Source organism: Salmo salar, chromosome ssa16 (assembly GCF_905237065.1).
Source record: "Salmo salar chromosome ssa16, Ssal_v3.1, whole genome shotgun sequence".
Classification (NCBI taxonomy): Eukaryota; Metazoa; Chordata; class Actinopteri; order Salmoniformes; family Salmonidae; genus Salmo; species Salmo salar.
The window spans coordinates 17,097,034-17,113,036 of NC_059457.1; the positions used below are offsets into that span (position 1 = coordinate 17,097,034).

General features: G+C 43.9%; 1 protein-coding gene across 5 annotated transcripts in view; it reads right to left on the reverse strand.

The window, feature by feature from the left end:
* LOC106573299 (liprin-beta-1) overlaps nt 1-16,003 on the reverse strand; it is a 90,643-nt gene that overhangs the window by 52,753 nt on the left and 21,887 nt on the right. For all 5 annotated transcript variants that reach the window (XM_014148234.2, XM_014148233.2, XM_014148232.2 and 2 more), the window contains exons 3-6: nt 9,593-9,804; nt 1,267-1,356; nt 612-725; nt 222-347 (exon numbers count right to left, since the gene is read on the reverse strand). In XM_014148234.2, coding sequence (XP_014003709.1) covers nt 222-347; nt 612-725; nt 1,267-1,356; nt 9,593-9,804 — 542 coding nt within the window. The remainder of the gene's footprint in view (nt 1-221; nt 348-611; nt 726-1,266; nt 1,357-9,592; nt 9,805-16,003) is intronic.

The window sequence follows — 16,003 nt, forward strand, 5'->3', positions numbered from 1 at the left end:
GCTTTCACCGTAAAGCCTTTTTGAAATCAGACACTATGGTTGGATTAAGGAGAAGTTTATCTTTAAAATGGTGTATAATACTTGTATGTGTGAGAAATTTGAATTATGAGATTTTTGTTGTTTTGAATTTGGCGCTCTGCTATTTCACTGGCTGTTGGCGAGTGGGACGCTACCGTCCCACATACCCCAGAGAGGTTAAACAGAGGCCTCCCATCCCATACCTCACTGTCCCTGAAGTCAAAGTGCAGTATGTCCTTCTCAAATGAGTTCAGCTTCAGTTTCAAGTTGGACACCTCAGCCATTAGGTCCAGTTTCTGAGTCTCTAGAGTCGTTCTGCACAGGAGCTCCTGCGAAATAACAAAACACGCTAAATAAACACACACACACACACACACACACACACACACACACACACACACACACACACACACACACACACACACACACACACACACACACACACACACACACACACACACACACACACACACACACACACACACACACACACACACACACACAGCATGCTTGCTGGGTTCTGTTGTTCAGCAGCTTTGACAATATAACTTCAACAAAGACCCATTTTCAGGGGCCGTCCCGTCCAAACTGACCTGTTGTAGCATCTCCTCAGTGGCGTTCAGTTTCTCCCGGTGTTCATCCAGACACATGTCCAAGTCCCTTATCTTCTCCCCCTGCGCCTCCACCTGGTCTGTCAACACACTCACCTGCACAGGTACACAAGGGTAACACTAAGTAACTCTTATACCTGTGTAGTTACTCTGTCATTACAAATGTAACATTAACATAATTATGGTGCATAGTGCTTTGTATTTGCAAAGTAATGGAGTTGATTGAGTTTTTGTTATTACACCAAGTTTATTATATAGCGCCGTCCCAGATCTATTTGTGCCTTATAGCCAACTCCTATGGTGGTTGTCATTCCCAAACAATGTTGTGAGTTGGCTATATACCACAAACAGATCTGGGACCAGGCTACATTCATTACACTTCATTGCACTAAAAAGCCCACTTAGCATTTGATCGCGGACAGTTGTTACTGAAGAGGGTCACTGCAGACCCCATGGATCTTGTATGACAGACCATCAATGCACGGATAGAGGGGTGCTGGAGACGTTCAGAACCTCCTAGATCAACTGACCGTGGCAGCCTAGACTAAATCAATACTATTGTAACATTTAATGACCATTAAAGTTGCCTGGGTAAATAGCTACTAGCTACGGCATGGTGTTGTGTATTGTACAGTACCTGAAGCACCAGGGATTCCTTGTCACCCTCCAGCCGAGACAGTCTCTCCTGGTAGAGGTCACCACCCATGGAGATGTGGTGGCCATTGGACTGCAGGCAGGCATAGAGAAGACAACATGGAGTCAGTGAGAGACTGACACATGGGATTGGTCTGAGTGTTAACATAGAGACTCCAATTGTCCCTAGTGACAGACTTAACAAATGTTAATCAAGTTATGAGTAGCTAGCCATGGTGGATGCAATATTGGTTATGGGTTCTAAGATTAAGCCTCTACTACACTGGTAAGGCTGGTGACATGCTCAGATCTTAAAGTTGCACTATGCAGAAATTGCTCTGGTTGGAAATTTCCTGGTTGCTAAAACTCTCGCCTAAAAGTTAGACTAATTTCAGTTAATGTGACAAAAAAAGGTAAAATGTAGAGAATCATTGTACCATCTAAACCGCTGTGAAATATATATTCCATAACGAAAAATACTGTTGTTCCAGCTGGCGTACAAAACCGAAAGTAAAAACATAAAAATGGGAAGCATAGGAATAGAGTATAGCACATCTATCGTTTCTTAGACTTGCTTTCAAGTAGAATGATAGATCAATAACTCACATTCCTATGTGAATTTGGTCAGGTCGCCCAAAAAGTAACATATTGTCACTAATGTATCAAGATAAAGTCAGATAAACCTAAAGATTTGTGTTGTGGCACTGGAGTATTTTAAGGGTGAACAGGGCATATTTTAAGTACCTTGAACACGGACAATTATCAGACAACAATCGCACATGAGTCTTCGAGTGACAGCTAGCATGATTGATGTTGCATTTGCCCTTTCCTTTGCCAGCAACACCTTAAATGGTCAAAGAGAGAACAATTTCCAGAGACTAGTGTACACACAGAGAGTTAGAGCATTACACAGAGCACTGGCATTTCCCTGGCCCAGAGCCTAAATCTCAGTGCTCTCTCCACAGCATGCTGTTGGTTCTCAATCCCAACACATCAGTGGGTTGTTTCTCACAGCAGTCTGTGACAACACCTGGGTTGTATCTCACATTTCCAGGGGAACACTAACTACAGCATACTGTAAGAGTTCAGGGAGATATTTGCTTTGTACATTCAGAGATACGGTTCTTGGACAATGGAGCCTGATATTAGAGGTGTTTTTGAAACATTCAAAGTGAGGACAGGCTGAAGAACTGTGAGCAGGCTGAGGATGTACCAGATGGGCTTCAACTAGTTTGTTTGAACCAAGACTTAAATCTGCCCTTAGCATGGGAAATCTGCCCTCACCATCAATATTACTTGCCAACGTACAATCATTGGAGAATAAATTAGACGAGGTACGAACACGAATATCCTACCAACGGGACATAAAAAACGAACATCTTATGTTACACCGAATTGTGGCAGGATGGCGACATGGAAAACAGTCAGCTAGCAGGATATACACTGCACCGGCTAGACAGAACAGCACACTCCGGTAAGACGAGGGGGGTGGTCTGTGTATATCTGTAAACAACAGCTGATGCACGAAATCTAAGGAATTCTCTAGATTTTGCTCGCCTGAAGTAGAGTATCTCATAAGCTGTAGACCACAATATTTGCCAAGAGAGCTTTCATAAAACATTTTGTGGCTGTTAATTTACCACCAGACAGACGCTGGCACTGAGTTAGCTGTATAAGGAAATAAGCAAAAGAGGAACCACTCACGGCGCTCCTAGTGGCCGGGGACTTTAATGCAGGGAAACTGAAATCAGTTTTACCTCATTTCTATCAGCATGTTAAACGCGCATCCAGAGGGAAAAGAAAATTCTAGATCACCTTTACTCCACACACAGAGACACGTACAAAGCTCTCCTTCGCCTTCCATTTGGCAAATCTGACCATAATTCTATCCTCCTGATTCTTGATGACAAGCAAAAATGTAAGCAGGAAGCACCAGTGAATGTCTATAAAAAAATGGCAAGATGAAGCAGATGCTAAACTACAGGCCTGTTTTGGTAGCACAGACTGAAATATGTTACGGGATTCTTCCGATGGCATTGAGGAGTACCACATATCAGTCACTGGCTTTATCAATAAGTGCATCGAGGACGTCATCCCCACATTGACTGTACCCCAACCAGAAGCCATGGATTAAGGCAACATTCGCACTGCGCTAAAGGTTAGAGCTGCCGCTTTCAAGGTGTGGGACTCTAACCCAAAAGTTTATAAAGAAATCCCGCTATGCCCTCAGACGAACCATCAAAACAGGCAAAGCGCCAATACAGGACTAAGATTGAATCGTTCTACACCGGCTCTGACGCTCGTCGGATGTGGCAGGGCCTGCAAACTATTACAGACTACAAAGGGAAGCACAGCCGCGAGCTCCCCAGTGACACGAGCCTACCAGACGAGCTAAATCACTTCTATGCTCGCTTCGAGGGAAGCAACACTGAGATATGCATGAGAGCATCAGCTAGTTTGGACGACTGTGTGATCACGCTCTCCATAGTCGATGTGAGTAAGACCTTTAAACAGGTCAACATTAACAAGGCTGCTGGGCCAGACGGATTACCAGGACGTGTGCTCCGGGCATGTGCTGACCAACTGGCAGATGTCTTCACTGACATTTTCAACATGTCCCTGATTGAGGCTGTAATACCAACATGCTTCAAGCAGACCACCATAGTCCCTGTGCCCACGAGCACTAAGGTAACCTGCCTAAATGAATACTGACCCGTAGCACTCACGTTCGTAGCCATGAAGTGCTTTGAAAGGCTGGTAATGGCTCACATTAACACCATCATCCCAGAAACCCTAGACCCACTCCAATTTTCATACCGCTCAAACAGATCCACAGATAATGCAATCTCTATTGCACTCCACACTGCCCTTTCCCACCTGGACAAAAGGAACACTGACATGAGAATGCTATTCATTGACTACAGTTCAGCGTTTACACCATAGCGCCCTCAAAGCTTATCACTAAGCTAAGGATCCTGGGACTAAACACCTCCCTTTGCAACTGGATCCTGGACTTTCTGAAATGCCGCCCCCAGATGGTGAGGGTAGGTAGCAACACATCTGCCACGCTGATCCTAAACACTGGAGCCCCTCAGGGGTACGTGCTCAGTCCCCTCCTGTACTCCCTGTTCACCCACGACTGCATGGCCAGGCACAACTCCAACACCATCATTAAGTTTGCAGACGACAACAGTGGTAGGCCTGATCACCGACAACGATGAGACAGCCTATAGGGAGGAGGTCAGAGACCTGGCCGGGTGGTGCCAGAAACAACCTATCCCTCAACATGATCAAGACAAAGGAGATGATTGACCGCAGCGTGTATGGCCCAGTACATCACTGGGGCTAAGCTGCCTGCCATCCAGAACCTCTACACCAGGCAGTGTCAGAGGAAGGCCCTAAAAGACCCCAGCCATCCCAGTCATAGACTGTTCTCTCTGCTACCGCATGGCAACCGGTACCGGAGAGCCAAGTCTAGGACAAAAAGGCTTCTCAACAGCTTCAACCCCTAAGCAATTTCACACATGGAATAGCCTTCACTTCTCAGAACAAGAATAGACTGACAAGTTCCAGAAGAAAGGTCTTTCTTACTGGCCCAACGCTCTAACCACTAGGGTACCTGCCGCCCCTTCAACCCCAACCAACATTGCCTCTAACCAATAGGTAGAGGGTTTCTACATTACTACTCTGCTGCTAAAACTGACCAGCAAATGTTGGTGATTAATGCAGCACCTCATACCATACGTATCCTTTAAATAGCAGCAGAACTCATCAACATACCATCCCAGATTCCCCACGACACAGTCTCTGACAGGTTGTCTGTAGTGACACCGGAGGGAATAACTCAGACGCCACAACAAAAAGATGTCCCGTGTGGTTCTAACCTTTTCTCAACCTAAATCAGGACACAGCAACAGCATGCCTATATTTATACACGCTATGACATATCTGGACAAACACCAGCCATAACGAGACACCGCTGTGGAGACTGATGTGACAAGAGGGATGAAATCAGAGCTGAACATCAACTTTAACGGATAGTAACATTCGTCTCCCATGTCTGTGTACAGTACATCTGTCTTTATGACATTCTCCTAGTCCTCGTTTATCTAATCACAGATGTGTGTGTGTCTCACATCAGGTGTGACAAGGGATTTAAAGTTAATACACATGGCTTATAGTAGGTGCTAAATATATCAAAGTAAATGTTAGTTGACCAATGAAACCAGGAAGACTTTGCAGTCCTCACAATGCGATAAATTAAACCTCATTGACCCACTTAGATTATCATTATGATCATGTAGATATACTCGAAACAGCAACATATTCCCTATATTTTTTTAACCAGGTAGGCTAGTTGAGAACAAGTTCTCATTTACAACAGCGACCTGGCCAAGATAAAGCAAATCAGTGCAACACAAACAACACAGAGTTACACATGGAATAAACAAACATACAGTCAATAATAAAATAGAAAAATCTATATACAGCATGTGCAAATGAGGTAGGATAAGGGAGGTAAGGCCATAAATAGGCCATAGTGGCGAAATAATTACAACATAGCAATTAAACTGGAGTGATAGACGTGCAGAAGATGAGCGTGCAAGTAGAGATACTGGGGTGCAAAGGAGCAAAATAAATAACAGTATGGGGATGAGGTAGTTTGATGAGCTATGTACAGGTGCAGTGATCTGTGAGCTGCTCTGACAGCTGGTGCTTAAAGTTAGTGAGGGAGATATGAGTCTCCAGCATCAGTTATTTTTGCAGTTCGTTCCAGTCATTGGCAGCAGAGAACTGGAAGGAAAGGCAGACAAACGAGGAATTGGCTTTGGGGTTGACCAGTGAAATATACCTGCTGGAGCGCGTGCTATGGGTGGATGCTGCTATGGTGACCAGTGAGCTGAGATGAGGCAGGGCTTTACCTAGCAAAGACTTAGATGACCTGGAGCCAGTGGGTTTGATGACGAATATGAAGCGAGGGCCAGCCAACGAGAACATACAGGTCGCAGTGGTGGTTGTATATGGGGCTTTGGTGACAAAACGGATGGCACTGTGATAGACTGCATCCAATTTGCTGAGTAGAGGGTTGGAGGCTATTTTGTAAATGACATCGCCGAAGTCAAGAATCGGTAGGATAGTCAGTTTTACGAGGGTATGTTTGGCAGCATGAGTGAAGGATGCTTTGTTGCGAAATAGTTTTGGATTGGAGATACGTGAGTCTGGAAGGAGGGTTAATGTGAGACTGGAGAGTTTACAGTCTAACCAGACACCTAGGTATTTGTAGTTGTCCACATATTCTAAGTCAGAACCGTCCAGAGTAGTGATGCTGGACGGGCAGGCAGGTGTGGGCAGCGATTGGTTGAAGAGCATGCATTTAGTTTTACTTGTATTTAACTTCTTGGGGCTATGTGGGACGCTAGCGTGCCACCCGTGGTGCACCCTATCAACAGCAGGTGCATTTCAAGAGTGGCAAATTTGAAACCAAATAAATGTCAAAATTCAAATTTTTCAAACATACAACTATCTTACACCCTTTGAAAGATAAACATCTCCTTAATCTAACCACGTTGTCCAATTTCAAAAAGGTTTTACGGCGAAAGCATAAAGTTAGATTATGTTAGGAGAGTACATTGACAATAGCTGTGTGTAATGTTTTGTCAATTCAAAGACAGGGTCACCAAAACCATAAAACCAGCTAAAATGATGCACTAACCTTTTACAATCTCCATCAGATGACACTCCTAGGACATTATGTTAGACAATGCATGCATTTTTAGTTCTATCAAGTTCATATTTATATCCAAAAACAGCGTTTTACTATGGCATTGATGTTGAGGAAATCGTTTCCCTCCAATAACCGGCAGTCAAGTCAGCACCACAAATTAAATAATTAAAATTAGAAAACATTGGTAAAATATTATTGTCATTTAAAGAATTATAGATTTACATCTCTTGAACGCAATCAACTTGCCAGATTTAAAAATAACCTTACTGGGAAATCACACTTTGCAATAATCTGAGCACTGCGCCCAGAAAAATATGCTTTGCTATACAGACAAACGGCCATGTTGGAGAGATCTAAAATCGAAAATACTATGTAAATAATCCATTACCTTTGATTCTCTTCATCAGATGTCACTTCCCGGGATCCCAGGTCCATAACGAATGTAGTTTTGTTCAAAAAAGCTCATCATTTATATCCAAAAAGATCCGTGTTGTTAGCACATGATCTAAGCCAGCCGGACTTCTCGTCATGAACGAGGGGAAAAAAATATATTTACGTTCGTTCAAACATGTCAAACGTTGTATAGCATAAATCATTAGTGCCTTTTTAACCAGAACATGAATAATATTCAAGGTGGACGAATGCATTCTCTTTTATAACGTATTGGAACGAGGGTACCCAACATGAACTCGCGCCAGAGTCTAATCGGCCATCACCGTTCCATGGCTCTTGTTCGGTCAGATCTCACAGTAAAAGACTCAAAACACTTTGTAAAGGCTGGTGACATCTAGTGGAAGCAATAGGAAGTGCCAAAACATTAATCAACCCCTGTGTGTTTCAATGGCATAGGCTTAAAGGTAATTCAACACATCAGGTATCCACTTCCTGTCAGAAAATGTCTCAGGGTTTTGCCTGCCAAATGAGTTCTGTTATACTCACAGACACCATTCAAACAGTTTTAGAAACTTTAGGGTGTTTTCTATCCATATATAATAAGTATATGCATATTCTAGTTACTGGGTAGGATTAGTAACCAGATTAAATCGGGTACGTTTTTTTATCCAGCCGTGAAAATACTGCCCCCTAGCCCCAACAGGTTAAGAGCAGTTGCAGGCCACGGAAGGAGAGTTGTATGGCATTGAAGCTCGTCTGGAGGTTAGTTAACACAGTGTCCAAAGAAGGGCCAGAAGTATACAGAATGGTGTCGTCTGCGTAGAGGTGGATCACAGAGTCACCAGCAGCAAGAGCAACATCATTGATGTATACAGAGAAAAGAGTCGGCCCGAGAATTGAACCCTGTGGTACCCCCATAGAGAGTGCCAGAGGTCCGGACAACAGGCCCTCCGATTTGACACACTGAACTCTGTCTGAGAAGTAGTTGGTGAACCAGGCGAGGCAGTCATTTGAGAAACCAAGGCTGTTGAGTCTGCCGATAACAATGTGGTGATTGACAGAGTCGAAAGCCCTGGCCAGATCGATGAATACAGCTGCACAGTATAGTCTCTTATCGATGGCAGTTATGATATCGTTTAGGACCTTGAGCGTGGCTGAGGTACGCCCATGACCAGCTCGGGAATCCAGATTGCATAGCAGAGAAGGTACGGTGGGATTCGAAATGGTTGGTGATCTGTGTGTTAACTTGGCTTTCGAAGACCTTAGAAAGGCAGGGTAGGATAGATATAGGTCTGTAGCAGTATGGGTCTAGAGTGTCTCCCGCTTTGAAGAGGGGGATGACAGCGGCAGCTTTCCAATCTTTGGGGATCTCAGACGATAGGAAAGAGAGGTTGAACAGGCTAGTAATAGGGCTTGCAACAATTTCGGCAGATAATTTTAGAAAGAGAGGATCCAGATTGTCTAGCCTGGCTGATTTGTAGGGGTCCAGATTTTGCAGCTCTTTCAGAACATCAGCTATCTGGATTTGAGTGAAGGAGAAATGGTGGAGGCTTGGGCAAGTTGCTGTGGGGGGTTCAGGGCTGTTGACCAGGGTAGGGGTAAACCAGGTGGAAAGCATGGACAGCTGTAGAAAAATGATTATTGAAATTCTCAATTATCGTGGATTTATCAGAGGTGACAGTGTTTCCTTGCCTCAGTGCAGTGGGCAGCTGGGAGGAGGTGCTCTTATTCTCCATGGACTTTACAGTGTCCCAGAACGTTTTGGAGTTTGTGCTACAGGATGCAAATTTCTCTTTGAAAAAGCTAGCCTTTGCTTTCCTAACTGCCTGTGTATACTGGTTCCTAACTTCCCTGAAAAGTTGCATCTCGTGGGGGCTATTCGATGCTAATGCAGTACGCCACAGAATGTTTTTGTGCTGGTCAAGGGCAGTCAGGTCTGGAGTGAACAAAGGGCTATATCTGTTCCTGGTTCAATTATTTTTTTAATGGAGCATGCTTATTTAAGATTGTGAGGAAAGCACTTTTAAAGAATAACCAGGCATCCTCTACTGACGGAATGAGGTCAATATCCTTCCAGGATACCCGGGCCAGGTCGGTTAGAAAGGTCTGCTCGCTGAAGTGTTTTAGGGAGCGTTTGACAGTGATGAGGGGTGGTCGTTTGACCGCAGACCCATTATAGATTATATAGTGCACTACTTTTGACTGGTCTTACCATCAGGTGTCCCTGCTGCAGCCAGTCCACCAGGCTGTCTGCAGTGGCGTCAGGGATCTGGCAGCGTAGGCCCTCCCTCTCCTCGGTGTCCATCAGCTCCAGCACGCCCCGGAGGTCCTCCAGCAGGTGCAGCGCCCGCAGGCTTCCCAAGAAGGGAGAGGTTGGTGACTGGCAGTCAAACAGGCCGTTGGAGTAGTCCATGGACTTGGAGCCTGGGTGGGGGGAGGGGGGCACTCAATTAGATAGTTTCCATAGTTTAAAGATTGAGCATCTTTCTCCATTTACAACTAGCCTCCCCATGAAAGAGGGACAATGGTTCAGTCTTTCATAAGGTCTACTGTAGGTTAATGGTATAAGTTAATCAATTGATTATTTGTGTCCAATATCGATGTTATACCCACATAACAAAGGGAAGGGGAGTTTATTTTAGCCAAAGAAAGAGGAAATTCTGTGCAATCATTCTGCAGGGTATGGTAAATATAATGGGTGCACGCCAGCCATGCATTTCTAATCAATGCACGAAGCACAGGCCAAACACCAGGAAAGTAACTCTTGGATAGACCATTAAATCATGCTCACTGTTACAAGAATTAGCCAACATGACAAGTGAGGAAATCTAGCTACTTAATGCCAAATCGCTTTACACGAGAGACTATAGGAAAACAGCTACAGGAGACTGAGAGATCGAAAGAGAGAAAGAGATAGTGAGAAAGAGAGAAAACTTGAATGAGGACAGTAGAAAGATTTACATGGGAAACGTGGACCTGGACATCATGTGATCGGAAAGTTAACAAAATGTCAGACCTATAATTAACCCAATGCAGAAAAATAGGTCCACGCTGACTCTGGGCATTAACATTAGACTAAATCAATCATACAGCAGTACTGAAATGGGCTTCACATAGATTCACTCTTATCAGCTACTAAATGTATGAAAACAGAACCGAAGAAATGTCCACTTCCTGAAGAAAAACCTCTATGGAATTAGCCCGACAACAGTTCTGGCCAGAAAACATGATAATCATCAAAAAGAGTTAAAGGGAAACTTCACAGCTACACACTATTTGGGGTGTTTTTCCAGTCAACTTTTTTGGGTCGCACAGCGGGAGTTCAACCAATGTTGTCATCGGTTGATTGAGCCTGCTGTCTGATCTAAACATGAATGGAGTAGATATGGCTGTCCTTGTTCAATAGAGCCATTGGACTTGTCTCAATGATGTTCCTATCTGCCAGGATATTGCAGGATGTCTAGGATGACTCATTTTCCCTGGCTTTGTAAATACTACAGCCTGACGGGAGACCTTTTCCTTGTTCAATTGTGTTCCCACCCTCGAAGGCGGGCTTTTCAAAATGGGGGAAATACTAGTTTATCCTGTTTAGGATAGGGGGCAGTATTGACACGGCTGGATAAAAAACGTACCCGATTTAATCTGGTTACCACTCCTATCCAGTAACTAGAATATGCATATACTTATTACATATGGATAGAAAACACCCTACATTTTCTAAAACTGTTTGAATGGTGTCTGTGAGTATAACAGAACTCAAATGGCAGGTCAAAACCTGAGAGATTCCTTTACAGGAAGTGGCCTGTCTGACCATTTCTTGAACTTCTTTTCCATCTCTATCATTTACTAAGGATCTCTGCTCTAACGTGACACTTCCCACGTCGTCCATAGGCGCTCAGAGCCCGGGAAAAAAACAGAATGTCGTCATTCCAGCCCCAGGCTGAAACACATTATCGCCTTTCTCAAGTGGCCGATCAAGGGACTCTGGGCTTAGGCGCGTGACCCGACCGCCCCCGCCTTTGGGATTTTTTCCTCTGTTTGCCGAAAAGGAGATTCCCTGTCGGAATATTATCGCTTTTCTACGAGAAAAATGGCGTAAAAATTGATTTTAAACAGCGGTTGACATGCTTCGAAGTACGGTAATGGAATATTTAGAATTTTATTGTCACGAATTGCGCCATGCGCGCACACTTCTTTACTATTTCGGATAGTGTCTGGAACGCACGAACAAAACGCCGCTATTCGGATATAACGATGGATTATTTTGGACCAAACCAACATTTGTTATTGAAGTAGCAGTCCTGGGTGTGCATTCTGACGAAGACAACAAAAGGTAATCAAACTTTTATAATAGTAAATATGATTATGGTGAGTGCTAAACTTGCCGGGTGTCTAAATAGCGAGCCCGTGATGCCTGGGCTATGTACTTAGAATATTGCAAAATGTGCTTTCACCAAAAAGCTATTTTAAAATCGGACATATCGAGTGCATAGAGGAGGTCTGTATCTATAATTCTTAAAATAATTGTTATGCTTTTTGTGAACGTTTATCGTGAGTAATTTAGTCAAATGTTAGCGAATTCCCCGGAAGTTTGCGGGAGGTATGCTAGTTCTGAACGTCACATGCTAATGTAAAAAGCTGGTTTTTGATATAAATATGAACTTGATTGAACAAAACATGCATGTATTGTATAACATAATGTCCTAGGGTTGTCATCTGATGAAGATCATCAAAGGTGAGTGCTGCATTTAGCTGTCTTCTGGGTTTTGGTGACATTATATGCTGGCTTGAAAAATGGGTGTCTGATTATTTCTGGCTTGGTACTCTGCTGACATAATCTAATGTTTTGCTTTCGTTGTAAAGCCTTTTTGAAATCGGACAGTGTGGTTAGATTAACGAGAGTCTTGTCTTTAAATAGCTGTAAAATAGTCATATGTTTGAGAAATTGAAGTAATAGGATTTTTAAGGTTTTGAAAATCGCGCCACAGGCTGCCAGTGGCTGTTACGTAGGTGGGACGAATTCGTCCCGCCTAGCCCAGAGAGGTTAAACAGGTTCATGGGAACTATGTTACTGTGCACTGTCTATCCGAGATTGCTAAATAATTACAATGGCTGCTTCCTCTTTCTATGTTCTTTTACATAGGAACACACAGCGTTATTTAATTGATCCGGAATATATTGAGAAGTTGAGACAGCGAGAAAAATTATTGCGAGACCAGCAAGCAGCGGCTGCTGCAGCCGCCACCGCTCCTGGGGGAGCCATGGTTAGAAACCGACTGGTGGGCCGTCCAGCCATGTAGACCGACTAGGAATGTCTGTAATGCAACAAATTCAAACCACAGACAGTTCTTACTGGAGACGGTCAATGCAGACCCTATGGATCATGTGTGTGGAAGACCATCTGTTTCGACAAATAGATAGAAGGGTGCTGGAGATGTTTACAACCTCCAAGACCAACTGGACCAGGAGTGCAAATGACAAACAACTAAGTTGTTTTGTAGTTGCTATCTAGCTAGCAATATAAGCCCTCTTTCGACACGAGGCAGCGTTGTTCAGTACAATTTTGTGATCGAGTTGGCCGTGACAGGGCTACCTGGCCTTCTAGGTAGAGTTGCAAAGAAAAAGACATCTCAGACTGGCCAATAAAAAGAAAAGATTAAGATGGGCAAAAGAACAGACACTGGACAGAGAAACTCTGGCTAGAAGGCCAGAGTCTCCTCTTCGTAGTTGACTTTGAGACTGGTGTTTTGCAGGTACTATTTAATGAAGCTGCCAGTTGAGGACTTGGGAGGCATCCGTTTCTCAAACGAGACACTATTGTACTTGTCCTCTTGCTCAGTTGTTCACCGGGCCTCCCACTCCTCTGTCTATTCTGGTTAGAGCCAGTTTGCGCTGTTCTGTGAAGGGAGTCGTACACAGCGTTGCATCTCTGTTCTTTGCTCCGTTCATCTTTACCTCAATCGTGACTTGTCTCCAGTCCCTGCCTCTGAAAAACATGCCCACAGCATGTTGCTGCCACCAACATGCTTCACCGTAGGGATAGTGCTAGGTTTCCTCCAGACATGACGCTTGGCATTCAGAACAAAGAGTTTAATCCTGGTTTCATCAGACAAGAGAATATTTCTCATGGTCTGAGAGTCCTGTCATGTGGCTTTTACTGAGGAGTGGCTTCCGTCTGGTCACTCTACCATAAAAGCCTGATTGGTGGAGTGATGCAGAGAAGGTTTTCTTTTAGGAAGGTTCTCCCATCTCCACAGAGGAACTCTGGAGCTCTGTCAGAATGACCAATCACCTCCCTGACCAAGGTCCTTCTTCCCCAATTGCTCAGTTTGGCCAGGCGGCCAGCACTAGGAAGAGTCTGGGTGGTGCCAAACGTCTTCCATTTAACAATGATGGCCACTGTGTTCTTGGGGAACTTCAATGCTGCAGACATTTTTTGGTACCCTTCCCCAAATCTGTGCCTCGACACAATTCCTTCAAAACTCATGGCTTGGTTTTTGCTCTGACATGCACTGTCAACTGTGGGACCTTATACAGTCTTGAGAATGACACAAATATTAATTTTCACAAAGTCTGCTGCCTCAGTTTGTATATACTCCAGAATGTCATGAAGAGTGATCAGATGAATTGCAATTAATTGCAAAGTCCCTCTTTGCCATGCAAATGAACTGAATCCCCAAAAAACATTTCCACTGCATTTCAGCCCTGCCACAAAAGGACCAGCTGACATGTCAGTGATTCTCTCGTTAACACAGGTGTGAGTGTTGACGAGGACAAAGCTGGAGATCACTCTGTCATGCTGATTGAGTTCAAATAACAGACTGGAAGCTTCAAAAGGAGGGTGGTGCTTGGAATCATTGTTCTTCCTCTGTCAAATATGGTTACCTGCAAGGAAACACATGCCGTCATCATTGCTTTGCACAATAAGGGCTTCATGGGCAAGGATATTGCTGCCAGTAAGATTGCACCTAAATCAACCATTTATCGGATCATCAAGAACTTCAAGGAGAGCGGTTCAATTGTTGTGAAGGCGGCTTCAGGACACCCAAGAAAGTCCAGCAAGCGCCAGGACCGTCTCCTAAAGTTGATTCAGCTGCGGGATCGGGGCACCACCAGTACAGAGCTTGCTCAGGAACGGCAGCAGGCAGGTGAGAGTGCATCTGCACGCACAGTGAGGCGAAGACTTTTGGAGGATGGCCTGGTATCAAAAAGGGCAGCAAAAAAGCCACTTCTCTCCACGAAAAACATCAGGGACAGACTGATATTCTGGAAAAGGTACAGGGATTGGACTGCTGAGGACTGGGGTAAAGTCATTTTTCTCTGATGAATCCCCTTTGATTGTTTGGGGCATCTGGAAAAAAAGCTTGTCCGGAAAAGACAAGGAGAATGCTACCATCAGTCCTGTGTCATGCCAAAAGTAAAGCATCCTGAGATCATTCATGTGTGGGGTTGCTTCTCAGCCAACGGAGTGGGCTCACTCACAATGTTGCCTAAGAACACAGCCATGAATAAAGAATGGTACCAACACATCCTCCGAGAGCAACTTCTCCCAACCATCCAGGAACAGTTTGGTAACGAACAATGCCTTTTCCAGCATGATGGAGCACCTTGCCATAAGACAAAAGTGTTAACTAAGTGGCTCAGGGAACAAAACATCGATATTTTGGGTTTATGGCCAGGAAACTCCCCAGACCTTAATCCCATTGAGAACTTGTGGTCAATCCTCAAGAGGCGGGTGGGTGGAAAAACAAAAACCCACAAATTCTGACAAACTCCAAGCATTGATTATGCAAAAATGACTGCCATCAGTCAGGATGTGGCCCAGAAGTTAATTGACAGCATGCCAGGGCAGATTGCAGAGGTCTTGGGAAAAAAAGGGTCAACACTGCAAATATTGACTCTTTGCAACAACTTCATGTCATTGTCAATAAAAGCCTTTGACACTTATGAAATGCTTGTAATTATACTTCAGTATTCCATAGTAATATCTGACAAAAATATCTAAAGACACTGAGGCAGCAGACATTGGGAAAATTAATGTGTGTGTCATTCTCAAAACTTTTGGCCATGACTGTATATATATACACAGGTGTGTACCTTTGGAAATCATGTCCAATCAATTGAATTTACCACAGGTGGACTCCAATCAAGTTGTAGAAACATCTCAAGGATGATCAATGGAAACAGGATGCACCTGAGCTTAATTTCAAATCTCATAGCAAAGGGTCTGAATATTTATGTAAATAAGGTATCTTTAATACATGTCTACAAACCTGTTCTCGCTTTGTCATTATGGGGTATTGTGTGTAGATTGAGGATTTTGTATTTATTTACTTCATTTTAGAATAAAGCTGTAACGTAACAATGTGGAAAAAGTCAAGTGGTCTGAATACTTTCTGAATACACTGTACTGAATACACTGTACATACAGTGTGCCAGCAGGAAAATGTGCCAGGGAGAAAAAGTTTGCGCAGGTTCTGTCCGAACAGAACCTGGAGATGCGCAAATGTCTGCATACTTGATCGGGGAAAACATTGGGGAAGTGCTTGGGCTCTCGTTGAAGAGAGAAGTTTGTATGGGTCAGAAAAGCCTCAAACAGAAATTGTCCACAACAGTGAAACGG